Raw genomic sequence first — 22635 nt, forward strand, 5'->3', positions numbered from 1 at the left:
TTTGGCCTTTCAACATACTCTTTACCACCAGCACATTCTGGTATGGACTGACAATACCATGGCAAAAGCCCATGTAAACTAGCCGGAAGGGACCTGATCCAAACTTTTTTTTGGTCTTGGGACTGCCTCTCTGGTGTTTGGCTGAGGGATACGTCTTAGAGGTGGGGTCTCAGCAGGGGCAGCTATTTAAGTAGTAGTGGGGCACAGAAAGAGAAAGAGCATTGGCAGGTCAGCAGGCCATTACAGGAGAAAAGAAAACAGAAACTCAGTAGCCGTTTCCCCTTCCAGCTACCTTGTCAGCTCTTTGAACTTGGGGAGCAGTGCCAACTACCCACAGAACCTCACCTTGCTCCTTTGCAATGCCAGATCAGTCCAAAATAAATCAGATATCCATGATCTGATTGTGGATGAGAATGCCGATCTGCATGTATTACAGAGACCTGGTTGGGGAAAGCTAGTGGCCCAGTTTGGTCCCAGCTTCTCCTTACAGGATACTCTGTTGTGGAGCAGGTGAGAGGACATGGGCAGGGAGGTGGAGTGGCTGTGGTTTATAAGAACAGTATATCCCTTACCAGGATCTCTGTCAGTGTACCTGCTTATAGAGTGTGTGTGTCTCTATCTGTCTGTCCTGGGAACCAGGGATAGATTGGGACTTCTGTTGGTGTACCACTCACCCCGCTGCCCAACAGAATCCCTAACTGAGCTATCAGATTTGGTTATGGAGTTGGCATTGGAGTTGCCCAGGTTGATGGTGGTGGGTGACTTCAGTGTTCACTTTGGGACTGAACTATCAGGAGCAGCACGGGAGTTCATAGCGGCCATGGTAACTATGGGCCTTTCCAAAGTGGTCTCAGGGCCAACATATGTTGCTGGTCACATGCTTGATTTGGTATTTTGCTCTGATAAGGGAGATGTTCTGTGGGTGGAGACGCTGATGATTTCCCCATTGCCATGGATGGATCACCACCTGGTGAATGTTCAGTTCGCAGCCGCTAGTCATCTCTGCAGGGTTGAAGGGCCTATTAGGATGGTCTGCCCAAGGAGGCTATTGGATCCAATAGGATTCCAAGAAACCTTGGAGGGCTTTAATGTTGGCTCTGCCGGTGATCTTGTTTACACCCTGATGGAAAATTGGGATAATGAGCTGACTAGGGTGATAAACTCGATCACACCTAAATTAGTTCCATGGTATATGGAAGAACTACGGGAGCTGAAGCAGCGAGGCAGATGACTAGCGCGCAAGTGGAGAAGGACTCGGCTCAAATCTGACAGATTACAGCACAGAGCACAATTGAAGATCTACGCTCTGGCAATACATGCGGGAAAGAAGCAATTATTTGCTACATGCTTTGCATCTGCAGGTTTGCGTCCAGTGGAATTGTCGAAGGTGGTGAGGGAACCTATACAGGCTCCTTCTTCTCCAGCTTTGGAACCATCTGTTAGCCACTAAGTACGGAGTTTTTGTGTGGACAAAATATCTTATATTCAAGCTGATCTGGATTCCATTGTTGGTGCAAAGTCTTTAGCGGAGGTATCCAGTAACTCCTCTTGTGTGGTTATATTGGATCAGTTTCAGTTTGTGACTCCTGAGGATATGAACGAGCTTTTTGTGCATCCTACCACCTGTTCTCTTGACCCTTGTCTGACATGGCTTATATTATCAAACAGGGAGATTGTTGGAGAGGGTCTAGTTGAGATCGTAAATACTTCTGTAAGAGATTATGGTCACTGACCCAACAAAAAGGTACAGAACACAGTAAAGATTACACAAATAGTACAAAATATAATATCAGGGTCTTCATAATAATACCGGTAACGTAAACCAACTCAGACCTAATCCTATGTGTGGCTGCACAGTATTTGGCTACACACAGTGTTATAGGTGTACAGCAATCAGCTAATAAAATAGATGTATATCCATCATCCTTTCTAGGAGTGGTATTTGACAAGAGGGGGGAAAAAAGAGAAGTATGGATATCTCTATGAAATGAACAGTGTAGAAGAACACTGTCACAGTCTCAACACCCTGCCCACAGGGACAGATCTGGCTGGTAATAGGGATTTTATGATACCTGCCCTCCAGTACAGCAGATGGAAGTGCGTTCAATCGTGTAAGGGAAAAAGCCCTTCTCTGGGATAGAGTATTTAAGCTCATTAAATAGTGGGCTGGTTTAGGATAATTTGTAACACTATATAAAGAAAGTTTCTTGCAGAGATTTGTGCCAAATAGCTCTACTTTTCAATGTCTGCTATATGTTGTTTTATAAGCCCTTTAGCAGCATCAAGACCCAAAGGCATTAAAGATTGAGGAGAGAATCTATGCTTGCCCAACATATCATAGAGTCATTTATGCCTGCTAGATTGAAAGCCGTCTTCCAAAATGAGGAGGGTAGTCCTTTGGGACAAAAAATAATTTTAATCCAAAAGTTAAATACATGGATCAACTCCTTAGCCTCCACTCTTGTTAGGCTGGCCTCCAGCTGTAGAATGACATTGGGCATGCATATAGGGACCAAGAATAAAGCACACAAAAATGTTGATTGGACCATTTCCATTTGTTTAAAAGTGTGCAGAGCACAAATAGCAGCAACATACAACAATTGTGAAAGCACTTCAGCTTCATGGACCTTAATTGCAGCTGGTATGCAGTGGCCACTTCTGTGAAAGAAAAACATTAAAATAGCAGAAGCACTCTTCTGAGCATTAATTGTAGCATGCTCACAGTGGGCCCGCCAAAAGTCATTTTCGCTGAAAACCACTCCCAGATATTTATAAGTCCTTATTTGATCAATGACCTCCCCACCAATGCGCCAGACATGCTTCTTAGGTTGTTGTTTTTTTAAGCAGAAACCATGATCTTGGACTCTGGGGCATTTATAGATAAATGCTTCTCTTCACAGTATTGAGCTAGCGTATGTAAAGCTCTTCTCAGGCCGACAGATGTTCTAGATAGAATAACTGCATCGTCAGCATAAAGCAATACAACAGATTTACAAAAATCTGCAATAGGTTTACTGGCTAGTTTAGGAGGGTGGAAATCCGGATTGTCCATACACTCGATAAGAGAGTTTATATAATATTTGAAAAGGAGTGGGGCCAAAACACATCCCTGTTTTATTCCCTTCTGTGTGGGTACAGACTGGGTCAAATGTCCTTGGGCACTGCATCGCACTCTCAATGAGGTGTTCTCATGCAGCATCTGAATAAAGAGAAGTAGCCGACAATCAATGGAGGAATTGGCAAGTTTACTCCACAAATGCTCCCTAGAGATGTAGTCAAACGCTGCCTTAAAATCAATCAAGGCTGCATACAACAGTGAATACTTTTCAGCCAGGTGCTGTAATACTAAGGCCTGATCAAGAATTCTGAATCCTGCCTGTTCCTCCCTTAGTATGTTCTCCTGTTCCAGCCAATCCGTGAATTTAACATATAAATGTCTAGAGTATAATTTGCTTATAATACTCAGCAGACAAATAGGTTGATAATTAGACGGGTCAGAGCGTTGGCCTTTCTTATAGATAGGAACAATCACAGCTATACCCCACTCCTCCAGAATACAAGTGGTTCGATCAATATAAGTGAAAAGTCTTGCAAGTACAGGGGCCCACCATTCAACATTCAATTTTAACTGTTCAGAAGGTATCTCATCCAACCCTGGGGCCTTACCAACTTTGAGTTGGGTCACTAAACTGTTGACCACCTTGATGGAAACTGAGGGCCAAGTCAGTAAAGATTCTAGATGAGGCAATAAGGGCATTTCATGAAGGACAGATATCCCAAAACAAAGCCCAAAACTGGGTTACCCACACATCTGCAGGAATATGACAGCCCAGCTCAGGTCCCCTGCTAGAGGGACGAGCAGATACAATGTTCCAGAAGGTGGTAGTATGATTAGTCCTGGAGGTGACCCATAATTGTTCCCAGGTTTCCCTAAGTGCAGCTTTCTTTTTCCTTTTTATTTGTGCTTTATGTTGTTTCTTCTGATCAAGGATGTCTTGAACCATAATGCAGCTCTTACTGGCCCCATAACGTTTAAAGTTGGCAACTAGGGCCTTCTTTGCATTAAGGCAATATTGATCAAACCACCCACTAATACCACCTCTGCAACCACTAGGTCTGTTCTTAACATATTGGGCAATGGACTGTTGAATTGACTGAATAAGTTTCTGGAACTGGTCATGTACTCTAGAATGCTCAGATAACAAAGTAGCCTGACATTGTAATAAATTGTCTGAAGACAACAGCTCCTTAAATAGTCCATCTGTCCGGGTAGTTCATTTCACTCTAGTGAACTTATCCCCATTGCTAAAGGTGGTCTGAAAAATATGCTCTAAATATAATCCCTTTACAAAGGGCTTCAAAGAGAGGAGTAAAGGAAGGTGGTCACTATCTATGTGGCTGTCTATCTTAAATTGATCCAGCAAACTCAATAAATTGTGTGAGACAAGAAGGTACTCTAGAACACTTGCCCTCATCCCAGCCCACTGAGTAAACTCCCCCCCTGCTCGAGTCTTCCATAGCCCCATTCATTACAAAGAAATCCAAAGAATTAATTAGATTAGTGAGATTACTGACCCAGTCTTTTGATTGGCGTGTTTGAAGCCCTTTCTGGGGAGTCTCTCTGATGGGCTGTATATAAAATGATGTCATTTGGCCCAAGTCTAGCATTAGAATCACCAGCTATGATGACATATGAATTTGGGAACTTCATAAGAAGATTATACACATAGACCTCAAATTCTCTCCATACAACTCTGATTTAAGAATGCAACTTCTGAGGGAGGAATACTGGTGGATTAACGGAGAGGCAGTAGAGGTGACTGCCTATGGTGGCAAAATTCCCCTAGCAGCGAATTTTGTTCATTGCATAAAAAAAATTTCTTAATCTTTAAAACTGCCACTATGCAGGAGTGTGGTGGCGAGAGCTCCCTCGCACCTGCTAGCCCGCCTCTCACATTATGATGTTGGCAGATCAGGGCAAGACAAATTTGCGGGCATGTGGCGCCGAGAGAGTGGTGATACCCCTCCTAACCCAAGGCTGCCCACCTCCCAAATGACTGAGATCACTTGACTTCGGGCTTTTCTGCACGTGTGCATGCGCAGAAAGTCCCGAAACTGACAATTCTACAGATATGTTTAAAAGTTTGGGTGAATAAATTATTGTCAGTTCTAGGATTAGGCAAAGGACAGGAATGGTTCCTTAATTAGACTTCTTCCTGGCCAGTAATTGGAAGATCCTGCTGGGTTTCAGATTACCAAATTAGTGGAATGGGTTGCCCAAGTAGCATAATGGAAAATTTATTAATGTCAAGGTTCTTTCACAGGCAGAAAATGCAGCAACTCAGAAGACAGTAGCCCTTGAGCAGCATGAAAAGCTACTTCAAGATCTATCTAACCAGATGTCTGGACATTTTCTAGACTTTTACATAAAATTACTATGAATTCTGTCACAGCTTGAGATAACGGCTGGATCAGATTCTGAGATTGCTGTGGCTTGCTTTATTGTGTTCTCATTTTTAAAAAAAAATTATAGCAGCCAGTTGAATACAGATTGTGAAGATTATGATCCCCCCGGGGAGTAAGCTTATTCACTCTTTCAAGATCACATGTGTTGCCCAGCAGTGTTCAGCAGGGAACACTGAGTTTTACTTTGCTGCAGGTTTCATAGCACCAGCTGAATTGTGAGTTGCTCTGTATTCTGTGGATGATAGTAGCCCCCTTTCTTTCTCTCTCTCTCTTAATTATCTTATGTGCTGTGCTGGGTATTTCAGGGCACTGCAGCCAGCACAAAAAACAAGCTTCCAAGCCTCATCACCTCAATGGAGACCACGGGAGCCAAGGCTTTGGAAGATTTTGCAGACAACATCAAGGTAACTAGTGCCTTTCTGCTGGTCATCTCTGTAGTCAGTTCAGGAGACCTGTGTGGTGTTTTATTAATTTTAGGAGTAATGCAGAATCCTGAAAACTATGATAGGGAGGAGACAAGAAGAACTGGCTTCCCTCTCTTGAGTTTAGATTCTGTTTATAAGTAAATTAGTTGATTATTTATTGATTATGTATTTAGCAGACAATTTTGCCAACTGTATGAAGACTGCAGAATGTCTTGTAAAAGTAAAGAAATCTTTTGACTGAGGAGACCACTAGTTATGGATGAATCAAATACAACAGCTGTTGTATCTGCTATGATCTATTTTTGTTCGAGCAGTGCCATTTCACAGTCACCAGTTGGTGGAGCCCTTGGCCATTTGGGCAGGAGGTGGTTCAGAAAAAGTAAAACAAGATTAAAGTAGTTGGATTCTAGATTCATTTTTAAACATCCATGAAATAATCTGTTTTTCTTCCTAGAACAACCCAGACAAGGAATACAACATGCCCAAAGATGGAACAGTTCATGAACTCACTAGCAATGTATGTAAAGACGTTCAGAATCTGCCTTGATAAAACCCACAAAAACATAAGAACAGCCCTTCTGGATCAGGCCCATCTAGTCCAGCATCCTGTTTCACACAGTGGCCCACCAGATGCCGCTGGAAGCCACAGGCAGGAGTGCCCTCTCTCCTGCTGTTACTCCCCTGCAACCCATCCAGTGACTTCATCCCCCTCTTGTCTGTCTTTATTGTATAAGGGTAGTATTTTTGCTGTAATAGGAGATGCTAGATGTTTTAAAATTGGGCTGCCTTTAGTGTCAATAGAGACTGGAATTAAGGGAGATTGATTTGGGACAGGAGGGCATTTCCCTTTGCCCTGCCATTTCTCTGTACACCAGGTTGGCTGGCTGATTAAGAAGGGGTATGGTAGAAATGTGAGTCATCACTTTGCTTCTCTTTTCATTGTTTCATGCATCATTTCCTCCAGGTCAGCACTTTCATCTGTACTTTCTTTGAGCCTTGTGTCTCAGAATAGAAGGGTATCTGCCAGGCTTTGGGAGGCTGCTGTGACTTACTGTAACATGAATGAAACTTGTTGCTTTTGGAGTCACTTTGGGGTTTTCTCTTAGGATCCTCTTCTTCTGCAGTATTTCCTGCATTTTAGATCCTTCAGTTGTGTAGCAGGCCAGTTGAAGCCATAATTGTGCAGTTCTGTACCTAACTGTGAAGCAATCTAAGGCTCATTCACAAAAGGGTTATTAGGGATTGGGGTTCACCCCTCTCTTCAGACACAGAAGGAAAGAAGAGTGTACATCATCAGTCCCTGTGACTGGCTGGCAAGCAGTATAAAGCCTCTGGATTGAGCAGGCCTGATATAAATAGTAAAAGCTTTGCTTTCTGTCTTTACCTGGTCAACAGAGCAGTACCTTCTTGTCCCTGAGCCTCAAGATTCCAGGTCCAGTAACTAGGCCTTGGAGACTTGAGGGGGAACACACTCTCTCCCACCAGGTCCAGATTTGGCCATACAGCTCCAGCTAACAGGGTATACCTTCAAGCAATAGCCACCTCTTCCCTTTGCTTGTCACCACAGTTGTATTGTCTAGGGCTACCAGACCTTCAGCTGGAGGTGGTGCTTATAATTGTAAAAGTCCTGAAACACTGAGAGGTGATACAGCTGTTGCTCCTCCTGCTCTGTCTACCACTGTGGAGCAAAACTAGAGCCCTGCATGATATAACAGTAGAAGAGGCAAAGGTGAGCAAAGGCAAAGATGGAATCAGAAGGGTAGAAATCGCAGTGGCTACATAGGTTCTCAGTGCCTGAATTCCTAAAAGATGTAAACCACCCTGAGCCATTTCGGGATATATAAAGGGAATGAATAAATAAATAAAGGGACAAACAGCCCCTCCAAGCTAAGACTTGACAACCTTGGAGACGATTACCATGGAGGTGACAAGATAGGCATGCAACATTAATAAGGCATAAACTGGTAGAGCCCAAGTGTGGATTATCATGCTTCAGCTCAATGTGAGTTATCCCCCACATTGCTTGGGGAGATATATAAGGCATGAATGCGAACAATTCCTTAGCCTCAGCTGCCTGCCACGAAGGGACCCATTTCCACTTTATGTCAGGTGCTGAACTGTGTGTCATTCTCATTATAGTGAAAGGGTTATGTTTCAGCTGATACAGGTATGATTGCACTAAGATTATCTCTGAGACCAGATAATATGTGTTGTCCAGGATATCCTTTCATAATAATCTGGTGAAGAACGTTTGACCTTATTTTTCACAAAACAAGGTAATGAATTATTCTGTTAAAATCTATTTTCCCCTTCTCGTCACAGGCTATTCTGTTCCTGCAACAGTTACTGGATTTTCAGGAAACTGCAGGTGCCATGCTGGCATCCCAAGGTATTAACACAGGGCTCTCTGAATGCAAGAACACCTTCTTTGTACTGATCAAGCCATTTATTTTGCTTGCTTCTCAGTAAAAACCTCCTTAACAAGGGTATAGCTTCTCCTCTTAGGTTGAGCTGCCTCAGCAAAAGTACATAGCTGTCTAAGGGTTTGAGTGGCCAGAGAGATGAAATTTTATTTATTATTTATTTAACATATTTCTATACCACCCAAACTCACACATCTGGGCAGTTTACAACAGAAAGGTTAAAACATTAGTTAAAATAGAATAAATGACAGAAAACTTAAAACATTAATTAAAACAAAATAAATAACAGAAAAGATTGACACATTACAACAATTTAAAATTTTAAAATATTTTAAAACAATGTTAAAACTATTAAAATACTATTTAATTAAAAGCCTGGGTGAACAGATGCGTCATTAAAGACTTTTAAAAAGTTTTCAGAGATGAGGAGGCTCTTATTTCAGCAAGGAGAGCATTCTAAAGCTTCGGGGCAGCAGCAGAGAAGGCCCGTCCCCGAGTGGCCACCAAACGAGCTGGTGGCAATTGCAGACGGACCTCTCCAGATGATCTCAGTGGGCGGTGGGGTTCATGATGAAGAAGACGTTCTCTTAAATATCCAAGGCCCAAGCTGTTTAGGGCTTTATAGGTTATAACCAGCACCTTCTATTTTGCCTGGAAACTTAGCAGCAGCCAGTGTAGCTCTTTCAATACAGGAATAATATAGTCTCTCCAAGATGAACCCAGAGACCAACCTGGCTGCCACATTCTGGACTAACTGTAGATTCCGGACTACATACAAGGGCAGCCCCACGTAGAGCACATTGCAGTAATCCAGTTTGGAGGTTACCAGCATGTGTACCACTGTCCTGAGGTTGTTTATCTCAAGAAATGGACATAACTGACATATCAGCCGAAGCTGATAGAAGGCACTTCTGGCCACTGCCTCAACCTGAGATACCAGGGAGAGGCTTGGATCCAGAAGCACCCCCAGGCTGTGTACCTGTTCCTTCCAGGGAAACGTGACCCCATCCAGAACAGGCAGATCAAACTCATCTCCTGAGTTTCGACCCCACACAATGAGTACCTCATGGATTCAGTTTCAGTTTGTTATCCCTCATCCCGCCCATCACCATTCACCACCTCCAGGCAGGCATTTAGGGAGGTTATGCCCTCTCCCAATGATGTTGACATGGAGAAATAGATTTGGGTGTCATCAGCATACTGATAGTACCCTGCACCAAATCTCCTGATGATCTCTCCCAGCTGTTTCATGTAGATGTTAAACATCATCAGAGACAATACGGGGCCCTGAGGGACACCATACAAAAGTTCAGATTTTGTGGAACAGTCTCCAAGGGACACCATCTGGAACCTACCCAAGCAGTAGGAGCATAACCACTGCAAAGTGGTGCCTCCCTCTCCCAACCCCCTCAGACACTCCAGAAGGATACTATGGTTGATAGTATCGAAAGCCACCGAGAGGTTCGAAAGGACCAAGAGAGTCCCACTTCGTCTGAGAATTCCCGATTGGAGAACATCCATCAGGCAAACCAAGGCAGTCTCCACCCCATAGCCCTCCCGAAAGCCTGAAATGGGTCTAGATAATCAGTTTCCTCCAAGACTGACTGGAGCTAGGAGGCCACCACCCTCTCAATTACCTTTCCCAACCACGGAAGGTTGGAGACAGGCCTGTAGTTGCTCAACTCTGAGGGATCCAAGTTAGGCTTCTTCAGAAGTGGTGTAATAATGGTCTCCTTAAGACAAGGAGGCATCCTGCCTTCCCTCAGAGAAGCATTTATGATCTCTACCAAGCTTTCTACAACAACTCCCCTGCCAGATAGTATAAGCCATGTTGGGCAAGGGTCAAGAGAACAGGTGGTAGGCCACACCATTCCAAGCAGCTCATCCACATCCTCAGGAGTCACAAACGAACTGATCCAACTGAACCAAACGAGAAGTCTCTGAACACCTCCACATCAGACATGGAAGTAATTGTGGAGTCTAAGTCAGCCTGAATACGAGAGATTTCCCCCACAAAGAATTCATTAAACACTAAGGAATCTGGTTTCCTTAGCCTATAAGCATACAAATATGCTAAACATGCTAAATAATAAAATAAGTATTCTGCCAGCTCCTAGATCCTTGAAGCCTATGGACAATGGGTAAATTGTAAGATAGCCTTTCATCACCTAAAAAGCACAAGCTTTCAGTGATCACCTTCAGTTTTCACCTTATGAATGAGTTAACTGATTATATGGTCCAGCCAGAATGTATGGAACATATTTTTTGCTAGACCAGCTTCTCTTGGTGGGAAAGAGTGTGAACATTTACTTCTGGTGGAATGAGAAGAGAATGATCTGAGCTTACCTCTAAGTTATCAGGGCAAGTAGTCCATACACTATGTCACAGACTTTGGTACATTGTGCATATGTTGACAATTTAAGAATAGATGTTTCCCCCAACAATTAGAAATTTTTGTTCGCAGGCATATATAGCTATGCGGTGACACCTCAGTATAAGGCAATCTAATTTCCTACCCTTAAAAAAAATTTAGCTAGGGTTAGGGATAGGTATGGTAAGGTTATTTTTAAAAAGATGTTGGTTTTTAAAGCTGCTCCAGCCAGGCACATACTAAGGAGGTTTAACTGTGTGCAAACTGTATCTTGTGTGTGCTCCCATCATGTGTCCTTAACAAATGCCTGAATAATACTTAAACTAAGATCCATCTTTGTGCTTGACTCACCAGCATTCCCTCACTTCCTCATGCCTCTCTTGTCGTTAAAACTGGTTGTGGGTGAAAGGTGTGGAGCTGACTCTTTCATTGACCAAAGGAACAGCAGTTTTTTGCCACTAGGGATATTGGAAAGCTGACTTATTTCTACAATTCTGTTTTGTTTTCTTGGACAGGAAAATATAGCAGTGGTTGTGACGCAATTGCACCCAAGCAGTAAGCAGCTGTGGGCACGCATACTGTAACATAAGTGTGCTTTAGGAACAAAAGATGATGACAAAGGCTAGCAGAATGTGCGTCTGTTACCGTCTCAGTTAGTAGGATATTTGTATTAAGTTTTTAGGGGATTCTAATTGTTCACATTGTCTTTCATGTGAAGCAAGATAGAACTGCTGGGTTTGCTGTTAATTTGAGGTCCAGTCAGGGGCTAACAACATGCAAATACATGTAATGGAGCTCTGATACTGTTCATTTTTCAAGAAAAAGCAACTTTAGGAAAAAGCAGACTTGATCAGAGAAGAGATGAACTGTGTGTTCTTAACTCTTCCCCCTTCCATTTTGCCTCTCTAGATTTCTGCCTTCCCCTAGCAACTTCTCTTTTGCAGAATTTAAATGCATATTTACCTGTAATCTGAATGATTTTAGAGAGCAACAATAGTAGGCAGAGAAAGGGATAAGTACCTCTCCCCTTCTGCTTCTTTGCTCAAAGTTATCTGACTCTCAAGCAGTTCATTTTTTCTTTTAAAAAGAGGAAAACAAAACCCAGAATCGAGGCTCTGTTACTTGTAGAGTTATATTAGCTGGATTGTTTTTTCCATGGACTTAGGTGGAAATTCAACTAGCCTCTTGCTGATCTTGTAAGCAGGACAGGGCATATGCATATGTAAAGAAGTCAAATCTGGAGTCTAGAAAGCCAAAATAAATAATTTATTAGGGAAGTTTTAAGCCATTTGCTAACTGTAACTTCAGCTTTTGGGTTTTGACAGACTTCAGAATATTCTGGCAAGAAAGAAAGAGAGATGTAGCCTCGAACTTTATTTCCCAGTTTTTTAAATCTTTGTGGTGGTCTGGTATTTTCACAACATGGGCTCTATGCCGCACAGTAGTCCCTGTGGAAGGATTTACAAGCTCCTCAAAAGGCTCTGAAGCTCCATCCATTGGGCACGGAGCACACTCGGTTTTATTCTTGGTGCAGAGTGCTTTGTCTCTCAGTTCCTTTCTGACCGTGTGTTCTGAGGCACACCTAGCTTTAAAAAAATAAATAAATCAGGGCACGCTTCCCCCCCCCCCCGCTTTTTCTTATTACATACCTTTTTTTCTTATTTGTCGATGACAGGCAGAAGGGGGGATTGGTTGATTATAGGGCAAGCCAGCTCCATAAGAGGGAAATTTAAACTCCCTACTTTTGGAGCTGGCTTGCTACCTTATGCGTACCTTCATAGTGCATAAGAGAAAAAAATTAGCAGGACACACCAACTAGTGTCCCATGGCTCACTCATGTGCCTCAGTGCACCAGGTGGGAAGCAGTGGCTAACATCTGCTTCAAATGCTGTTTCAGTAAAAACACATCTACATTGCTTTTAGAACAAGCATGATCTTTTTTCACAAGTACGCAAATTGGGAAAACAATATATACTAGGGATGTGCCCGAACCAGTTCAGTGCCTCCTTAGTAGGGAAGTGCCGAACCAGCTTGGTTCACCGGGGCAGGGATCAGTTCCTTTAAAAACTAGGTAAGCAGGTTCTTACCTGCTGCTCTGCCACCCCACCACTTTTCCGGGCATGGCACTTGCTGTCCAAAAGCCAGCACACAGCTGCAGCGCTGCTCCTAGTGGCCTGCATGCGGCGTCAGCATGCACATGGCGATGCGCAGTGGCCATGTCCATGCTGACACCCTGCACAGTACATCAGTCTCCTTCTCACCCTGCTGTTTCTGCACCCCAACCAGCTCTTCCACCTCAACAGCCAATTCAACTTGACCAACCTATTGACATTGTGGCACCACCAGTGCAGCCTGATCCTGTTGATGACTACACTTCCTCATCTGATTCTGACACAGACTCTAACGTTACAGAGACACCATCGGGCACCTCACCAGACGACAGTGTGCCCAATAATCCGCCGGATCCACCCACAGAGGAGACTAAGTCCGATAGGATTCATGTCTCCGAGATGGCAAAGACTCTAGGTCTTGAACTGAAATCTCCTGCAAAGACCTTGAGTGATCCAGTCCATGATTTCATAGTGGCATCTACAACCTCTACACCGGCAGCCTTGCCCATGCTACGAGTCCTTGTTAATTCTGCTAAGGTGGCCTGGGATGCCTCGTCTTCTACAGTTTCAACTTCCCAAAGACTGGAAAACTTTTATTTTGTACAGAATGAAGATTGCCAATTTTTGTTCAAACACCCACCACCCAATTCCTTAGTGGTGGACTGTGCTCTCTCATCTAAATTTGGCAAACTGCATTCTACCCTCACAGACAAAGAGGGCAGAAAACTCAACACTATGGGGCGTAAAATCTATTCCTTATCCTCTCTTTGCATGGAGGTCTCCAACTATATGGCCTGCATGTCCAAATTTCATTATGCCATTTGGGAAGGCTTTAAGGATGGCATGCAAGAAGCCCCTGCCCATCTTCAAGCTCATTTTAAGGAGCTACTTGCCAAATCAGCAAATGTGACAAGACAGTCTCTGAGCACTGCAAAGCATTTGACAGAGACTGGGTCCCACACCATGGCCAGTGCTGTTTCGCTTTGCAGGCCTGCCTGACTCAGATCATCTTGATTACAGCAGGACATTCTGGCTAAAATTGAAGATCTACCCTTTAATAGGGAGGGGCTTTTTAGCAAAGAAACTGACGATGTAATGGAAAAGATGAAGTCGTCCAAATTTACTGCACACACATTTACTACTGCTTCGTCAGCCCCTTGGTCCTTTGGTCAGAGATTTAGGAGGCCTGACAGATCAAGAACCTCCTACCCCTACTCTGACCACAGAGATTTCAGGAGCTCTTTCCCCCAAAATCAAATAAAGCCTTTTTCTCAGGAGGCGAAACAACATCAGAAGCCTAGGTGCCAGGACACCTCAAAACAGAGTATTTGATTTCTTAAATGCCTTGCCTATTACTCTCGCTCCTTCTGTTAGCCAGCTCACCCCCTACTTAGCACCCTGGCGTCTTACCACCTCTTTTGCTTGGGTGCTAAGTATCATTTCCATCGAGTTCTAGTCCCTACCTCCCTTTATTGAAGTAAAATATACCTCCGCAACTCCTACACTGTAAGTGGAAGTACAAGAAATCCTATCCAAAGGAGCAACAGAGCCAGTCTCTGCTGAGCACCAGTGGGTGGGGTTTTATTTCTGATATTTTCAAGTCCCAAAGAAAGATGGTGGCTTTCACGCCGTATTGGACCTCCGTCTGCTGAATGAGTTCGTACTCATGAGAAAATTTCAGATGCTCACACTTCAGCAACTTCTTCCACTTCTAACTGGGGAGGAATGGTTCATCACCCTAGACTTGAATAATGCCTATTTTCACATTTCCATTTGTCCTTGGCATCACAAGTATTTTTGTTTCACAGTGGGGGACCAGATGTTCCACTATGTTGCTCTACCCTTTGGCCAGTCAGCCACGCCACGAGTATTCACAAAATATATGAGTGTGGTCATCGCCCACTTAAGAACTCAGGGAGTTTCCATCTTCCTGTTTCTGGACAAGTGTTTTGTTTTGTTTGTTCTTTCTCTGTGTAAACTGCCCTGAGCCATTTTTGGTAGGGCGGTATAGAAATCGAATAAATAATAATAATAAATAATAAGTGGCAGATCCATGTCCAACAACAGGGATCTTCTCCAGGCGCATGTTGCAGAATTCCTCTCCGTCCTGGAAGCATTAGGCATCGAGCTGTACTGGGAAAAAGTCAAATCTGACCCCGCAGCGTGATCTGCAGTACATTGGGGTGATTCTTGACACCTCCTTCAAGTGGGCCTTTGTCCTCTCAGAGAGACAGCAGACAATCTGCAACATAGTGTCAGCATTCCACTCCAGTTGGCCCAGTCCATCCAATGCTTTTTAGGTCTCATGGTCTTGTGTATGATCACGGTGCCCCACGCCAGACTTTGAATGTGGTGCCTACAGATATGGCTACTCTCTGTATTCTGGCCCAGTGTTGTTGTCCGGGATCTATGCTTAGAGATACTGGCCTCTGTACTAGACTCTCTGTTACAGTGGACCTGGTCAATTAATGTGAACATGGACCAATCTCTCTCACAACAAATGCCTCACTGATAGGTTGGGGCACTCACTGCTAGGGCCTGCATGCCAGGGGCCTTTGAAACTGCCAGCAAGCTTCCCTTCACATCATTTTCCTGGTGCTCATTGCAATCTTCTTGGTCTTGAAATCCTTTCTACCTCTCCTTTAAGAGAAGACAGTAAGTCATACTTGACAACACTAAGGCGATGCCCACTTGAACCACCAAGGGGGCATGATCTCCAGATCACTGTGCAACTTGGCCATACAGATATGGGACTGGTGCATACTACATGACATTTATCCACTCGCTCGACATATAGCTAGTGTTGACAACATCCTCGCAGACAGACACGCAATTCCTGCCCACGAATGGGAGCTTCATTCAGAGGCTCTGAGTTTTCTTTTCCAACTGTGGGGGACTCCCCAAGTGGATCTATTCACCAACAGAGAAAACAGGAAATGCCTGAACTACTGTTCAAGGGCTGCAGTGGGCAAAGGGTTGCTAGGAGATGCCTTCCAAACCCCTTGGACGGGCAAGTTCTTTTACATCTTCCCCCCGTTTCCACTCCAGGGTGATCAGCAGGATCTCCCTACAGAAAACAGACTGCATCCTACTCACCCCTTGGTGGCTAAGTCAGCCTTGGTTTCCTCTTCCCTTTAATCTTTCCCAGGGATCCCACCCCAGTTTTCATCACTGCCCCGATCTCCTCCTACAGAGCAATGGTCAAGTCCTCCATCACAGCCTCAGGTCCTTGAACATGACAGCATGGAGGCTGTCATTAATTAATTAACATTAATTGAAGACCCCTTTGAGCCTCTGTCATCAGCCTCCCTTAAACTACTCACATTCAAAGTGGCTTTCCTTGTTGCAATTACAACAGCTCAAAGAGTCAGCGAGTTTGCTGCGCTATGAACCAACATTCCCTATACTGTCTTCTATCCTAATAAGGTGATAAAGACAGAACCTTCCTTTCTCCCCAAGATCGTTTCAAACTTTCACATCAATCAAGACATCGTACTACCCACTTTAACGCCACTTGAATTTTCACTGCATTCGTTGGATGTTAAGATTGAGATGTTGCATTATTTAGCATGTATTAAAGGCTTTAGGTGGACACACAACTGTTTATCACATTTGAGGGTCCTAGTAAGGGAAAGCCAGTCTCCAGACAAAGGCTTTCAGAATGGCTGGTCCAGGCTATGCTCTTCTGTTACAAAAAACAAGGAATTTCTCCACCCTCTAACATCCAGGCTCATTCTACGAGATCACTGGCAACTTCAGCTGCTCACCTGGCTGGCGTTTCTGTCTGACCTCTCCGACATCGAGAAGACCGCTACATGGTCATCAGATCAACCCTTTATATGTCATTATACCCTAGACATCCACTCTGCAGCTGAGGCTGGTTTTGGGCATTTTGTTCTAAAGAAAGTTCTTTAAGTTTCCCACCTCCTACTATTTGGGAGCCAGCTACTCACCCAATGTTGGGAATTCTGACTAAGCCATCACAAAGATAAACAGGTTACTCACATGTAACCTTTTGATCCTTTGGTGGCTTGGCAACATTCATAACACCCACCCTGCCACCCTGCTAATTGGATTTACTTACCTGCTTCGTTGATGTCCTGTGGAAGCTTCATAGGCACTTCATCTGTCCAGGAACTGAAAAGAAGAGGTGCTTGCTGCCCAAAGAGACTGAGCATGCTCTGTGCGTGAAGGGTGGGGCTTCAAACACTTTGTGGAGCTATTGAATCCTTCTGTGGTGGCTATGGTGCAGGCACAGAGCCCAAAGTTATGAATGCTGCCAAGTCACCAAATGATCAAAAGTTACAGGTGAGCAACCTATTTTTCCCTACATGAATGTAATCTAAGGGTAGGGAAAAGTACCAACTGAAATGGTCCTAGGAGCTGTGTAGAGGACTGTATGCATCCCACTGAAAGACGTTGAGGCTTTCGCTGCTGCTTCTACATTTTCAAAGATTTTTCTGATTCCAGAGGGGCTAGAAACTTTTTTTTTTAAGTGAACGCTGAAATTTGTCAGGGTCAGATTCCTTTCTGCATGGTACAGTGAATACCAACAGCTCTGGGTTTTTAAAAAAATGTCGCTAGTAAGAATGCCAGTTTTAGCACCCTACTACAAGCAGAGGCTTCCTCATTTTCCTTTCATATCATGCTCTAAAACAGAGTGGCTCCTGTCTGCTAAACCTGTGTGTTGGTATCTTCTGCTTTGTTCTTGAAGGTATGGTTGTCTCTAACCTTTCTTTTTGCACTTTGCATTTCTTTCTCTCTTTTTCTCTCTACTCTTTTCTCTCAACTATGCCTTAAACTTTATAGTTCTTGGGGACACATACAATATTCCTTTAGATCCCAGAGGTAAGCCACAATAATGCTTGTTCTACCCACATGGATATATAATACTACCTCTTTTGCCTTGGTAATATATTTCAATTTGTTCTAACTGTACTCTGTAAAAGCTAGTCTGTTTCAAGGACCAGAACATTTCCTGAACGTAGAGTGTTGGGGTGATGTGTATGTGGTATGTAAATACAGCTGTTTATTTTCAGGGATATTGAATGATGGTAAAGCTGCATAAAGCTCTTCATGGTTCTTGATTAGGTAATAGACTAGCCAGCTCCTGCTCCTAAAGAGCACGCCTGTACCTCTTAGGGGCAAACTAGCCATTACACACAAAGGCATGTAATAATGTCCCAACAGCTGGGTTTGCTAAGAAAAAATAGCTTTGAGGGGGCTGTCCTTGTAGGCAGAGAAAGTGAGGGGGGTAATATTTTCATCACTGACATTTTCTATTCCAAATTTCACCCTCAGCCACACCTGTTTTTCCCCCTCTCTGTGAGGTTCCCAGTTGTGTGTGCTCTTCTGCAAACATGCAGTTGTCTGGAGGGTGGGGGGAAACTTGGCAGGGAGTTGCAGTGGGAAAAATGGTGGGTGGGGAAAGGATTAGCTTAAGTACCCTCCTTCCCTGGGGCTTCTCCATCCAATAATGCCCCCTCTTGACACTGTTTTTGTTTCAAAAACTGCCTGCCAGAGATTTCTTGCATGCATTTGAATCTAATATTAGTTTGTCTATTAACAACCACACTTCCAGCAAGAGAGACTTTCCTGCCTGTTTTGAGGAACCTGTTTGTCTGTTGCTAACTAGGTTAGGCATGTTGAACTAAATCTCTTGGGCTCGTTTGAAACTGCAAATTCTGTTTCAGAAGTGCATAAATAAATGGCTCCTAAAGGCTGCTAGTATGACTGATCCTCCATAATTCTTAATTATTCAAAGCATTACCTGGTCTGTGTGTGGCTCCCTCCCAGGAGGAAGTTATCAATCCCACCTCCCAAAGCATGCCTGTCCATATTTTTTCTTTTTTAGAAAGATTTAATATACTGCCCAATCCACAGACTTAGGGCAGTGTACACTTGAATATCTTTTGCAATTGAAGGCCTTCTCAAATTGCCCTCTTAACACCCATACTTACTTGAATCAGTCAGCATATTTTCACTGCCAGATGTGACTATAAACAAGGGAATTTTAAGACTCTGTTATAGAAAACTATATATAAGTTGTGCCTTAGCTCCTGGAAAGTCAGAGCTCCCTTCTATACCACAAGGGCTGCCTTCTACCCGCAGTCACGTGGTCTTCTTCAGAGCACAGATAATAGCTAAAATCACTACATAGCTACTTTCTTCTCCTACCTGGGATCCTTATCCCCTATATGTTTAACCTGTTACTTCTTCTCACAGTGTGTGCTCAGGCACGCAGCATGTGATGGGTATGTTGCAAGAGGATAGAAATTCTGTGTGCTATGCTTTACCCTTTGTCTTAACCTTTACAGGTATAGAAAGTCATTTCAGACCAGAAATGAGTGATTCTGGCTGAATTGGGTCAACTGGTTTTACCTATAGTCTTGCATGGTATTGAAGGAAGTAGCTTGCAGCAGGCAAAAATGCTGCATCCTCTTATTGTAGTAACAGAAAGTAACAGAAGAGTTGGTCTTGTGGCAGCAAGCATGATTCGTCCCCTTTGCTAGGCAGGGTCCACTCTGGTTTGCATTTGAATGGGAGACTACAAGTGTGAGCACTGTAAGAGATTCCCCTTAGGGGATGGGACTGCTCTGGGAAGATCATCTAGGTTCCAAGTTCTCTCTGGCTTCGCCAAGATAGGGCTGAGAGAGATTCCTGCCTGCAACCTTGTGTAGACAATACTGAGCTAGATAAACCAGTGGTCTGACTCGGTATAAGGCAGCTTCCTCTGTAACACAAGGATTAGGTGCATTGTGTGCTGCTAATCTCTGCATGGGAAGAGCTACCTTCTGGTCTCCAGAAGCCTTAGTTTTGGCATACCTGGACTTGCCTCTAGTGTGTTTTGATTCCCCACCAAACTAGGGTCCAACAATATGCTCCTTTAGGCCACACTGATAACACCAGTTTATAAGCCAGCTAAAAAATACCCGGCCTGGAAATACCTTGCATGCCAAAGCTATCTACAATTGCAGTGAAACAGGCAGATATCTTTATTCTGATCCGTGTGTTAACAACATTCTTGTTCTGTTCTTCTTGTGGCCTCAGTAGAGCATCCAGAATTCATATGTAGTTTTGTTATCTTAAGGGTATGTTCTGGGAGCACACGGTGCAGTCACTTTGCTGAAGCTAAGCAGGTCTCGGACTGGCCAATGCCTGGATGAGGGGCCACTTGGAAACTGCATGTATGCTGCCTTGAGCTCCACCATGGAAGAAGAGCAAAACATATAAAACACACATTTCTAATTAAGTTGAACCATCCGATGGCTTCTATCAAGCGTAACACCATTTCAAAGACAAAGTTTCCTATTCTTATTTAAAATGTTTAAGAACAAAAAGTTCTTAAAGTAATTTACTTCACAAAAGTAGCTATATTCCTTTACTAACCTAAGAGGTATTGTGTGATGGTCACTGAAGTCAAGTGATTCATTGCGTTAATATGGAAAAATAAATTGTGTATCACAAAAATATCACAAGAATGACTGCTTTTCGCCTGATGAGATTATCTGGTACTGAAACATTGGGGATAGTGAAGTCTTTAATTTGTTCATTTTCTGTATAACAGCGTCTCTGAAAATGCTATGGTTGCTCTGAAATAGTTCATAAGGGTAGCATAAGCTGTACACTATCAAGGGTAAGTCTAGACTCTAGAAGCAGAGGGGTTTATTTTCCTCTACTGGAAAGTTCAAGATCAGACTTGAAACAAGTTTGCTTAAATAGTCCCATTGACAAATGGCATATTGTACCTAATTAATGCTCATTCCCTTTCAGAAACTAGCTCCTCAGCCAGTAGCTACAGTTCTGAATTCAGCAGACGGCTGCTTAGCACCTACATCTGTGAGTAACTCTCCTTCACTTATTTATTACTTCTCACAGTTGCTCATTCTGTGTTGGTGTTTAGAAATGGGACATTGCCAGCACTACAACAGTTTCCTGGAATACAATGCAGGTAAATGTGAGCTGAAAGTCCGTTTCAATCAGATTAGCCTTCATTTGCCCTAAATTGGGTAAATGAAATTATTTCAACATATCCAGTAATTTTATAGTAGTTTTTCTGTAATGTGGTTTATTGTAAAGCTGAGCAAATCTCAGCCTGAATTTGACCCTCTCTCTCTCGTTTTAGTTGCCCTAAATTGGGTAAATGAAATTATTTCAACATATCCAGTAATTTTATAGTAGTTTTTCTGTAATGTGGTTTATTGTAAAGCTGAGCAAATCTCAGCCTGAATTTGACTCTCTCTCTCTCATTTTAGTTGATTGATAAGCACATTAAGTATCAAGAGCTCATAAGCTTAAGTGGTTCATGAGTTGTTGGTTCTTAAACCTGAGCAATTCATCTCTTCTTCCTGAAGTATGAATTAACCTCTTGCACCTAAGAAGAAATGTTAAAGATAACATTTTAACAATATCCCAATAAGGCTGAAGTGCTCTGGGTTGGTAAAACTGAGCATCTGAGTAGCGAAGTAAATCTGGTCTTGGACCCCGAAAGACACAAGTCTGCAGCCTGGGGGTGTTTCTGGACCCGACACTGTCCTTGGAAGCATAGGTGGTGACGGTGTGCAGAGGTGCTTTTTACCAGCCACAACTGGTACGCCAGCTATGACTCTACTTGGAGTAGTTGGACCTGACCTCAGTCACTCATGCTTTGGTAACATCCAGATTGGACTACTGCAAAACGCTCTATGTGGGGCTGCCCTTGAAGACGGTTTGGAAGCTTCAGCTTGACCAGAACACTGCTGCAAGGATGCCCGTGGGTGCAAGTCATTTCATAAGTGTCACACCCATCCTGCAGTGGCTTTATTGGTTACCAGTCCACTTCCAGGCTAGATTCAAGGTGCTGATCTTGATCCATACTAAGGGTCAAGACTGTTGGGTGGTGTTCATCCATATGAACCTGCCAGGGCCCTCCTCTCAGAATCTCAGGCCCTGCTCATCCCACTAAGGGATCCGGTTGGTGGGGACTAAACAGGACCTTTTCAGTTGTGGCCCCTTGGCTTTGGAACACACTCCCTGAAGAGCTTTGCCATGTTGCCTTCCTCAGTGTGTTAATTGTTTTTTAAAATCACTTCTTTTTAAAGAGGCTTTTAAATGCTTTTTCTGCTGCTTGTATCTGGTAGTTTTTATAGTTCTCAGCTTTTAGCTTTTTATTAATAACTTCTAATTGGAGACTTCTAAAAATGAAATAGTAATTTTAGATGTGGTTTTAGCCTGGTCTTTTAATTTGTTTAACTTATTAGTCTTTTATTTTACATTGTATCTATTTTATTAATGTTGTGAGCCTCCCTGAGCAGTAGTGTACTGAAGGGGTGGGGTGGCAATATTTTAATTAATGAATTGAATTGAATTGAATTGAATGAAATGTTAGTTAGCAGAAGCCACCACTTACTTACTTAAAATATTTGTACCCCACCCCTCCAGTACACTACTGCTTAGGGCAGCTCATTGAGGAACTGTCCTTCAGGATCCTCAAGTAAAACATCTTCAAGACTTTGTACTATATAAGCTGATGTAAATTAAACTAACCAGTTAGTGACAAATAGTTGATTATTGTAGGGGCACAGGAAGATGGCTTTACAGCCTTGTGATCATGCGGTAGCTGACAAAGATAAACTATGCTTTGCTCTTTTACCTGTATAGCACTGGAGATCTTTATAGTGACATTTTTTGTTCTGTTCATGTATTCCTTTTACTAAGGCAAAGTTCTAGGCAACTTGCAGCTAAACCTTCTCAGTAAATCCAAGGTTTATGAGGACCCAGCTTTAAGTGCCATCTTCCTGCATAACAACTACAATTACATTCTCAAGTCCCTTGAAAAGTAAGTACATGTGTATTGCATG

The 22635-nt window shown here is 43.2% G+C and overlaps 1 protein-coding gene across 21 annotated transcripts in view; it reads left to right on the forward strand.

The window, feature by feature from the left end:
- Positions 1–22635, forward strand: part of EXOC7 (exocyst complex component 7) — an 83962-nt gene that overhangs the window by 50047 nt on the left and 11280 nt on the right. For 16 of the 21 annotated variants that reach the window (XM_053295242.1, XM_053295245.1, XM_053295244.1 and 13 more), the window contains 6 exons: positions 5772–5870; positions 6346–6408; positions 8214–8280; positions 17606–17644; positions 20570–20635; positions 22493–22613. In XM_053295242.1, the coding sequence (XP_053151217.1) occupies positions 5772–5870; positions 6346–6408; positions 8214–8280; positions 17606–17644; positions 20570–20635; positions 22493–22613 (455 nt within the window). The remainder of the gene's footprint in view (positions 1–5771; positions 5871–6345; positions 6409–8213; positions 8281–17605; positions 17645–20569; positions 20636–22492; positions 22614–22635) is intronic. The other 5 variants (XM_053295246.1, XM_053295247.1, XM_053295264.1 and 2 more) reach the window with 1 other exon arrangement.

Source organism: Hemicordylus capensis, chromosome 2 (genome assembly GCF_027244095.1).
Source record: "Hemicordylus capensis ecotype Gifberg chromosome 2, rHemCap1.1.pri, whole genome shotgun sequence".
Lineage (NCBI taxonomy): Eukaryota > Metazoa > Chordata > Lepidosauria > Squamata > Cordylidae > Hemicordylus > Hemicordylus capensis.